Source organism: Rhinoraja longicauda, chromosome 7 (assembly GCF_053455715.1).
Source record: "Rhinoraja longicauda isolate Sanriku21f chromosome 7, sRhiLon1.1, whole genome shotgun sequence".
NCBI lineage: Eukaryota > Metazoa > Chordata > Chondrichthyes > Rajiformes > Arhynchobatidae > Rhinoraja > Rhinoraja longicauda.
The window spans coordinates 15,493,554-15,504,425 of record NC_135959.1 but is presented as its reverse complement, the minus strand read 5'-3'; the positions used below and the strand labels follow the sequence as shown (position 1 = coordinate 15,504,425).

The window sequence follows — 10,872 nt, the reverse complement described above, 5'->3', positions numbered from 1 at the left end:
CAACGCAGCTAGATAGGGTGATAAAGAAGGAGTAAGGTAGGGTCTGAAAAAGGTTCCCAGCCTAAAACATCACCTATCCATGTTCTCCAGAGATGTTGCCTGACCCACTGAGTTACTCCAGCACTTTGTGGCCTTTTAGGAGTGTAGTATACTTGCCTTTATCAGTTAAGGCCTTGAGTATGAGAGTCAGGATGTCATGTTGCAGCTTTATAGGACTTTGGTTAGGCCACATTTGGAATATTCTGTGCAGTTCTGGTTGACCCGTTCAGGAAGGATGTCGTGGCTTTGGAGAGTATGCATAAAAGGTTTACCAGAATGCTGCATATATTAGGGGGTCTTAGTTACAAGGAAAAATTAGACAAAGAGGGGATCTTATCGAAACGTATAAGATTATTAAGGGGTTGGACACGTTAGAGGCAGGAAACATGTTCCCAATGTTGGGGGAGTCCAGAACAAGGGGCCACAGTTTAAGAATAAGGGGTAGGCCATTTAGAACGGAGATGAGGAAAAACTTTTTCAGTCAGAGAGTTGTGAATCTGTGGAATTCTCTGCCTCAGAAGGCAGTGGAGGCCAATTCTCTGAATGCATTCAAGAGAGAGCTGGATAGAGCTCTTAAGGATAGCGGAGTCAGGGGGTATGGGGAGAAGGCAGGAACGGGGTACTGATTGAGAATGATCAGCCATGATCACATTGAATGGCGGTGCTGGCTCGAAGGGCCGAATGGCCTACTCCTGCACCTATTGTCTATTGTCTATAAACTTGGATTGTTTTCTCTGGGCCATCGGAGGCTGAGGGGAGACCTGGTAGATCTGGTGAAAGTATATAATATTATGAGAGGCATAGAAATGGTAGACAATTAAAACCCTTTTCCCCAGAGTGGAAATGGCAAAGACTAGAGGGCATAGCTTTAAGGTTAAAGGAGATATGCTAATCGAGTTTTTCTTTACACGGAGTGGTGGGTGCCTGGAACATGCTGACAGGGTTGGTGGTGAAGGCATGTACGATAGTGTCATTTATGAGGCTTTTAGATAGGCACACAGATATACAGGAAATCGAGGATCATGTGCAGGCGGAAGTGATTAGTTTCCACTTGGCATCATGTTCTTCACAGACATTGTGGGCTGAAGAGACTGTTCTTGTGCTGCACTGTTCTATGTTCTATGTCTACATGCATCTGAAGGCTAGGGTGACCACTCTTTCCAGTATCCCGCCATGTTTCCACAGAATGCAATGAATGTCTTCTACCATCGGCTGGAAGCAATGAGAATCACCCTTTGAGAGGTAGAACGTCGCTTCAATCTGTGCAGACCCCACCTTCAATTGGTGATAGCCACAGATGAGATGGGATATTGTGAATATTTGCACAAGCCAATAAACAATAGCTTGCACCAGAAACCTGCATTGATCAGAACAAGGAGAAGCGAACATGAAAATTATGTGCGTTCCTGGTTAAATGGAAGCTTGTTCATCGCGTAACACACTTGCGGTTTTTCCAGCAAAGTCTAATTCAGCCACCTTAATATTTCCAAAATCTCTTTCCAACGGTGATATATAGCAGGGTTACATCTATAGTTGTTGTACTAGAAAACCCTTTATTGAAATCTATGCTTTAAAGCTTCAAGGAGACTGAGTCCTCGAAGCCACTGGGAAATTCGGGACATGTATCATCAATCAAAGCATTGACAATAGTGCCGAGTTTTCCCCTGGAATTTTTCAAAGTGGAACTTATGCATTCAATGTTCATGTTGCTAAGATACCAGAGCCTTAATACAATCAGTGCTTTGATCATGCTGCTAATGCTATTTAAAAGAATCATATTTTAATTCACGGTCTATTAACAACGTGCTGCAAGAAGAAGACACGGATTAATGTGGCATAGGTAACAACATCAATGTAATTTTTACTGTTTTGTTTAACACTTCTCTGAGTATGGCTGACAATGTCACCTTGAAATAGCAGCTCAGAGACTACATTCTGGCTAAGTCATTTGGGAAAGATTCTCGTGGCATTTTCTTTCTCAGCTCTCCTGTGCGAACAACCATTTGAAACGGATGATGCTCTTTACAACAAAAAACTGTGTGCTGGAAAGTGTACCTTTAGGAAAGGACCTGCAAGAGGCTTGGAGCTAAGAACTACTGACTGGAGTAAAAGCTTTCTGGAAAAGCATTTTATGTACCTGAGAGGACTGGGAATGGACTAAATGGAGAAATGCTCATGTCTTTAAAAATGCACTTTTAAAACATGCTTGTGAGAGATAAAACAGAAAAGTGTAAATTGTCCCTAGCATGTGTAGGCTTGTGTTAATGTACGGGAATCGCTGGTTGGTACAGACTCAGTGAGCCGAAGGGCCAGTTTCCACATTGTATCTCTAAACTAATCTAAACTAAACTAGACTAAACTAAAATAAGAAAACGATATGCAAATTCAAAGTTGAAAAAAATGCTGGAAAAGTCCAGCAAAATAGGTCGCAAGTGGAGAGGGAGAAATTGAGTTAGCTGTTCAAGTCGATGACCTTTCATCAAAACTCGTATGTTCACTTAGCTTAATTCCCACTGCTTCAGGGAATGGATGCCTGACATGATCTGACATCGGAAATGGGAAATCCATGCCACAGAGATCATTAGATCCTTACGGACACCCTTCTGTAAAGACCATCTCACAGATTGGAATGTCTAGGCCAATGTGTGACACACATGCAATATTCTGCAATCCATTCTTTTTTGTAAGGTGATGCTAATAATCAAAGTTAAATTTTGGGGCCAACTGCACAATTATAACAGCTTTCAAAAGATTTCCTAGTTTGATATATCACTATGAATAGTTTTTCTTCCTGTTCCACTTTCTTTAGTCTTTCACACAGAGACCTTTTGCCAGTTGTATATATTTCAGTCATTTATTATTGCTTACAAGTTCCGATGCTTTTGTCATCGCCAGCTCATTCCCATTAATGGAGCTATTGATAGATGAATCGGTTAGCATTTTAGTGACAAATAAATTGTTAGCTGTTACAGACCTACTTATGTCTTGAGGTTTGGATGTAAGCACATTAATAATGCAGTGGAAATTAATTACGTGTTTATCTAAATGTGCGAGACAGCTCAATGCTCCCAAGCTTCACCACCAACTAAATTCCACCTGACCTAAATTCATTGCCCATATCCTATCCTGAAAGCAATCTTGCTGACTTCCACATCAGATATTTCTCATATGCTCTTGTCATATTGTTTGTTGAAATCTCAAATAAAAAAGAAACACTGATCTTTGGTACACTCTCCCTTCCCATCCTTCAAGTCCTTGTTATACTTTTCCTCACACCATATCCTTGTAAAAAAACCTTTCTTCTGCAACTGGGTGTCACTCCCCTTGCGTGGTCCCCCTTTACCTGTAGAGCTGTTGGCACTCTTATAAAAGGATCAATTTCTGCCTTCACGCCCCTGATGTCTCCCAAGGATTTACCTTTGACCACCTTCTGCTTCTCATCCACATATCTGGTGAAATAATTTTAATATTATGAGGCTCAGAACTACCAGTATCGCCTTATCTAACAAATAGTAGTCCTGGAAAGACACAAAATGGTGGAGTAACTCAGCAGGTCAGGCAGCATCCCTGGAGAACATGGATAGGTGAATGTTTGGATCGTGACTCTTCCTTAGACTGAAGAAGGGTCCCAACCCAAAACGTCACCTATCCATGTTCTGATCCATGCTGCCTGACCTGCTGAGTTACTTTCCTTGGTAAACCTACATCTGCAGTTTCTTGTTTCTACTTCTTAATAATTGTCCTCCATATTTATTTTACTACAGTCTCAGATAAGCTTCAGTTTTCCATAAGCATCACCGTCATCCCCTGGCACATACTCCATCTCACTCTCCCACAGGTTGAACTGTACTGTTATCAAGATTAGTAATACCAATAGTCAATAAGATGCCAACATTCAATGCATCTGATCAATGGGTGATGCGGTTATCAAGCTTGGAGAAATCGTCAACCTATAATTTCCAGTTGGAGATCGTTTAACAATTTTAGATTTTCTTTCCACTCACTATCTGGTGCAGCACACATCAGTAAGGCCCCTTGCTGAGAGTTGTAGTTTTATGCCTGTGCTAATGTGTGATCATTCAAGAGAACTACATATGATGAGCATATGAAGGCACTGGGCCTGTACTCACTGGAGTTTAGAAGGATGAGGGGGGACCTCATTGAAACTTACCGAATAGCAAAATAGTGGTCAGAGTGAATGTGGAGAGGATGTTTCCACTCGTGGGAGAGTCTAGATTCAGAGGCCATAGCCTCAGAATAAAAGTATGTGCCTTTATAAAGGAGACGAGAAGGATGGTGGTGAATCTGTGGAGGCTGTCAATGGATATTTCTAAGGCTGAGATTGACAGATTTTTGATTAGTAAGGATGTTGTGGGACGAAGGCAGAAGAATGGGGTTGAGAGGGAAAGATAGACCAGCCGTGATTGAATAGAGTGGACTTGATGCGCCGAATGGCCTTATTCCGCCCCTAGAACTAATGAACTTATGAACTCCCAGCATGCGTCTCACAAGTATAATTAAGAGCACTTTCAACATATATCCAGCAAAAGAAGTTTGTGGAGTCCAGACACCCTCTGTCAAACTTATCAGCTTCTTTAGGTTTCAAAAATGTAACCCACCTAATAAAGAGTAAAATGTTCTATAACTCCATTTTACTCTGTGGTGATTACAATCGCACTTTGCATATTGTGGGATATTTTGCGTTAACATGCAATCATAACTGAAGTTGCATTAAACATCTTCAAGATATCAGGAATTGTAGATGTTGGTTTAGAAAAAAAAAAGACACAAAATGCTGGAGTAACATAGTAGGTCAGGCAGCATCTCTGGAAGAAGTGCCCGACCCGAAACGTCACCTATACACGTCCTCCAGAGATGCCGCCTGAGCTACTGAGTTACTGCAGCAATTTTTCTTTAAACAACATAAATAAATCTTTTAAACTGCCCACCTTTCTTACATATAAGAGTTGGGGCTTATCAGAAAGCGCCTGGTTGCAAAAGATGAACCTTTTGAAGTTAAAAGCCCATTCCAACCTAATTTCTAAATTAAATGACATAATAATTTACAATGCATAAATTATTAATTCATTGCTTATATTTGAGGCAACTTTGGGCATTAGCTCCTCTGAAAAACCTGCCAAGGAATAATACAAAATGCAAACTTGCTTTTGTTTTGGTAAGGGCGCCAGAAACAAATTAGAACTGATTTCTGTATAATATTGTGTGTGCGAATCTGCGAGGTAAAAAACATCCTCGACCTGCTTTCTAGAAGCTTCTTGCCTTCAGTAGTTGGATCAACCGGTGATGACAAATCCTAATCCGGTCATTAGGAATGGGATTAAGAGAAGAGGCCGCGTTTCCCTGACGCGTCGAAGGTAAATTGTTTCAGTGTGAGTGCGGGAAGGAAGACGAACGTGGCCTGAACCAGGCGAGTGCCTGAGGAACTGTCCTGGATCCCACTTGACTGGATGCCCGGCCCTTAGTGCCCGAAGATATTTGTTCCTTCATGGCTCTGGTGAAGAGTGGCTGGCTGTGGAGACGAAGTCAGTGCTTTTATTTCATCACTGCGTTTATGAAAGGGACACCTTAATTTTTTTTTTAGCTATATTCAAATGCCATCACGTATCTATAACAAGTATTTATTTCAATTTATTTTATTATTACTTTCTGAGGAAAACACTATATGATGTGAATCTCTTTGATTTTTAAAGGGCAGGAATCCCTTTATTTGTCTATTGATTAAAAATTGTTTTTAACAATGTTAAAGTCATAGGTAACTTCCTTAATTGTACATTAACACGGGTTGTCTATGAACATAAGTAATGTTGTGCATTGTAGGCTCAGTTCTTCGGCGATGGAAGAGGAACTGGTTTGATTTATGGCTGGACGGTAGCCTTTATTATTATCATGATGACAATCGCAATCAACTGGAAGACAGAATCCATCTAAAAATAAATTGCTTGAGCGTTAAAGCAGGATATGAATGCACAGGTAAATATTTTCTGTCACTTTGTAAGTTTAACATTATTTTGTTTTGGTGAACAAATTGCTGAACAGACTGGCTACTCTTTCTCTTGAGAAAAGGAAGGTTGCTGGTGACCTTACGGAGGATTTTTTAAAATTAAATATTTTGACAGAGTGGATAGAAAGAGAATGTTACCACTTGATGAAAAGCGTAATCAGAGGCCTTCCTTGTTAGGCCATCACCAAGAAAGTCAAATAGAGAATTCAGAAATGAGTTCTGCATTGAAAGAGTGGTGAAAATATACAAAAAGATTAGAAACAAGGAACTACAGTTCAGTTATAGACAATAGACAATAGACAATAGGTGCAGGAGTAGGCCATTCGGCCCTTCGAGCCAGCACACCCATTCAATGTGATCATGGCTGATCAGTACCCCGTTCCTGTCTTCTCCCCATACCCCCTGACTCCGCTATCCTTAAGATCTCTATCTAGCTCTCTCGTGAATGCATTCAGAGGTTTGGCCTCCACTGCCTTCTGAGGCAGTGAATTCCACAGATTTACAACTCTCTGACTGAAAAAGTTTAGTTTCGTTAATTGTCACGTGCACCGAGGTACAATGAAAACCTTTTGTTGCGTGCTAACCAGTCAGCAGAAAGGCTATACATGATTATAACCGATCCATTTACAGTGTATAGATACATGATAAGGGAATAACGTTTAGTGCAAAGTAAAGCCAGAAAAGACTAGTCAAGGATAGTCCAAGGGACATCAAAGAGGTAGATAGTAGTTCAGCATTGCTCTCTGGTTGTGGTAGGATGATTCAGTTGCCTGATAACAGCTGGGAAAAAATTGTTCCTGAATCAATGCCTATTGCCTTATGGGAGAGGGGAGAAGAAGGAGTGGCCAGGGTGTGACTCATCCTTGATTCTGCTGCTGGCCTTGCCAAGGCAGCGTGAGGTATAAGTGGAATCAATAGAAGGGAGGTTGGTTTGTGTGATGGACTGGGCTGCGTCCACAATTCGTTGCTATTTCTTACGGTCCTGATTGGTGCTGTTCCCAAACCAACCTGTGATGCATCCTGATAAAATGCTTTCTATGGTGCATCTAAAGAAGCTGGTGATAGTTGTAGGGGACATGACAAACGTCCTAAGCCTTCTAAGGAAGTGGAAGCGTTGATGTGTAAATGTTGGTGTAGAAAAAAAGACATGAAGTGCTGGAGTAACTCAGCTGGTCAGGCAGCATCTCTGGAGAACATGGATAGGTGACGTTTCAGCTTGGGACCCTTCTTCAGAATCTAACCATGTTCTCCAGAGATGCTGCCTGAACCATTAAGTTACTCCAGAACTTTTAGTCTTTTTTTGTGAAGAATATGTAAGGTGCCTCCACTGAGAATGGTTGAGATGAATGTGCAGTTATTTAACTGCAGGTTGGACAAGCGTATGATAGAGAAGGGAATAAAGCTTTACGCCAATAGAATTAGTTGGGGAAAAATCGAAGAAGGCTTGGATAGTGGATTAATAGATGGAGAGGCCAGTTTCCATACTGTCTGACCTATATAATCCTGTATAGTTGTGTAATGGTTTATGGATTTAGGACATTGATTTGAATTCATTCCATATTGTTGATGGAATGTCTCATTTATGAAGTTTGGGGCTAATAATGAATGTTGGGGGAGTACATAAGGAACCATATTTCAATGCAAATTGGTTCTCTTGTGTCATTAGAATCGGCGGCACGAGAAATGATGCAGTAATGGTGACTTGTAAAGATAAATACGAGTTAGACTTCTTGATGCACAGGTAGATAAGATTGTGATGAAGGCTTGCATTCATGGGTTGAAGCATTGAATATAGAAGTAGGATGTTATTATAGAAATTTCTCAAAACACTGATTAGCCCACAATTGGCATATTATGCACTATGGGAAGGATGTAGTCATGCTGGAGAGAGTGCAGAGGAAGTTCACCAAGATATTGCTTGGGTTGGAAGGCTTTAATCTTGAGAAGAGATTGGATAGGCAGGCGTTGTTTTTTTCTCGTAATGATGAAGACTGAAGGCTGAACTGACAGTTATATAAAATTATAAGTTGCATCGATAGAGTAGATGGTCAGAATCAAAAACACGAAAGCATAGGTTTACAATGATAGGAAGGAGTTTTAAAGGGGATTTACAGGGAAGAACATTTTACACAGAGGGTGATTGATATATGGATTGAGCTGCCAGAGAAGGTGGTGGAATCAGATACAATCACAATGTTACGACAAGATATGATACGATACGATAGAACTTTATTTATCCCAGGAGGGAAATTGATCTGCCAACAGTCATAAAACACAAGGTACATGAAACATTAAATTAAAGTGATGAGTGGAAAGGATTAGGGATGTGCAAAGATTGGGGGAGGGGAGTGGAGTCAGTCTACCCCACGACAGAAGGGGGTGGAGTTGTACAGTTTGATAGCCACAGGGAAAAAGGATCTCCTTTTACTGTACTGTACTGCATCTTGGTGGAACCAGTCTGGTGCTGAAGGTACTCCTTCAAAAACATTTAGACAGGCACTTATGTAGACAAGGTACATATATATAAAGATACAGACCTAATGCAGGCAATGGGATGACTCCAGATGGGAAAATAGGTTGAAACAGGCCTGATGAAGAGCCCATTTCCGTGCTGCGCGGTTCTACGACACTCAGGAAGGGAAGGGAACTATTGACCAATGGCTAGATAGTGGAAAGGGAGGGAATGGTGGAACATATTGTGAACAGGTCATTTTGAAAATCATTATAATTAGGCTGGTTAGTAGTTCTATTAATAAGAATAATGTTTGACAAATCTGTTAGTTTTTGTGCATATATTAAGTAGGGTAGAAACAGTCATTGTGGTATATTTTTGTAAAGCATCCTCAAAAATTTAGATTAGTGTAGTTTAGTTAGTTTAGAGATACAGCGCGGAAACAGGCCCTTCAGCCCACCGAGTCCACGCTGACCAGCGATCCCCATGCACTAGCACCATCCCACACACAAGGGACAATTTACAACTTTTACCGAAGTCAATTGACCTACAAACCTGTATGTCTTTGGAGTATGTGAGGAAACCGGTGATCCCGGAGAAAATCCACATGGTCACGGGGAGAACATACAAACTCCAAGCAGACAGCACCTTTAGTCAGAATTGAACTCGGCTCTCTGGGGCTGTAAGGCAGCAAATCTACCGCTGCACCACCGTGCCGCAAAAGTGCTATACAATAGGTTGTCCCACAATATTTTTGCATAGGAATAATATATTCACATAGATTGAAGATTGATTAATGGACAGAAGACAGAATGTAAATAAATCAGCCATTTTCTACAATGAAAATCAGCACGTGGCTCATGTCTATTTGCAACCGACGTTCTGACTTAGAAGTGAAATGAGAATGTAAATAGAGAAAAGAATGTTAGAAAGGCTGCAAAGGTAATCAAACTAGTTCAATAATGGACAAAACATACCAGATAGAGTATAATATGGGGAAGTGGGAAATCAACTCTTTGTGCGAAAAATAGAAAAACTGAATATTCTTTACCAGAAAAGAGGTTGGAAAAGGAGGAGCTTCAGAGTGATATGTGTATTCGGATCATAAGAAATTAACACATTGGTATAATCGCATAATTAAGAAGGGAAATGGTAAGTTCATCTTTATTCCAATTATCCAGGGTTATGGTGAAACTATACATGGAAGTCTGTACACAGTGCTTATCTCCCTAATGAAGCAAGGATGTGTTACGTTGAGGGGTGCAACAAATGTTTGCTAGGTTGACCTCTGCTTTGAAAGGTACTGCAATAGGAGGGATAGGATGGCGTGGGCATACATTCTCAGGATACAAGAGAAATGAAAGGTGATCTCATTAAAAAGTAATCGCCTTAAGCATTAAAGTTCTGTCAGTACAGGAACTGTATTAGCAATAAAACTACAACAAATATTAGTCCATTTGCAGAATGACATTGTATAGTAAATTGAAGCAAAATACCTTTGCTCGTGTGGTGAGCAATGAAATGATACATGGAATTTCCAGTGAAATTTTACTATTAGAAGTTTCTTCCATTTTCATTGTTCATTGTGACACAGGAAAAGTACAGCCAGAAATGAAAAACAAATACAAGTTGCAACAGGTAACATTGAATGTGTTGAAATGGCAAGTAAACCCAATAGAAATCAAATCATTGATTTGTGAATGTGAACTTATTTTAAGCAATTAATATCTCAGAACAATTTGCATTAAGAGCACTATCCACGATCACTTTGCAAAAGACTGTTGTGGATTATATATATATATATATATATATAAAAAATCAATTTTAATTACCTTGTCATTCTTTAACATAATGTTTCTTTCTCTTTCATTGTGTAATATGTTGCATTGAATCACTAATTTAGTTTAGTTTAGTTTAATTCAGAGATACAGCGCGGAAACAGGCCCTTCAGCCCACCGAGTCCGCACTGACCAGCGATCCCCACACATTAACACTATCCTACACACTCGAGGGACAATTTACACCAAGCCAATTAACCTACATACCTTTGGAGTGTGGGAGGAAACTGAAGATCTCAGAGAAAACCCACGTGGCCACGGGGAGAATGTACAAACTCCGTACAGACAGTACCCATAGTCGGGATCGAACCCGGGTCTCCGGCACTGCAAGCGCTGTAAGGCAGCAACTCTACCGCTGCGCCACAGTGGCCGCCCTTATTCTAGCAGGTGCATCCAGATTTGAGGCAATGTACTGTAATTCTTTAGTCTATTTGGTTGAACGCTTGCCTGTTCACAGTGGCCCCAGATCCCCGAATCCTGCACCAAATATGACTATCTGTAATTTTATGATCCAAAATAAT

General features: G+C 40.5%; 1 protein-coding gene across 1 annotated transcript in view; it reads left to right on the top strand.

The window, feature by feature from the left end:
- Positions 1-5,464: 5,464 nt before the first annotated feature.
- The window catches only part of plekhb1 (pleckstrin homology domain containing B1), a 52,369-nt gene continuing 46,961 nt past the window's right edge, over positions 5,465-10,872 (top strand). The window contains exons 1-2 of the mRNA XM_078402932.1: positions 5,465-5,582; positions 5,878-6,030. Coding sequence (XP_078259058.1) covers positions 5,546-5,582; positions 5,878-6,030 — 190 coding nt within the window. The 5' untranslated portion in view covers positions 5,465-5,545. The remainder of the gene's footprint in view (positions 5,583-5,877; positions 6,031-10,872) is intronic.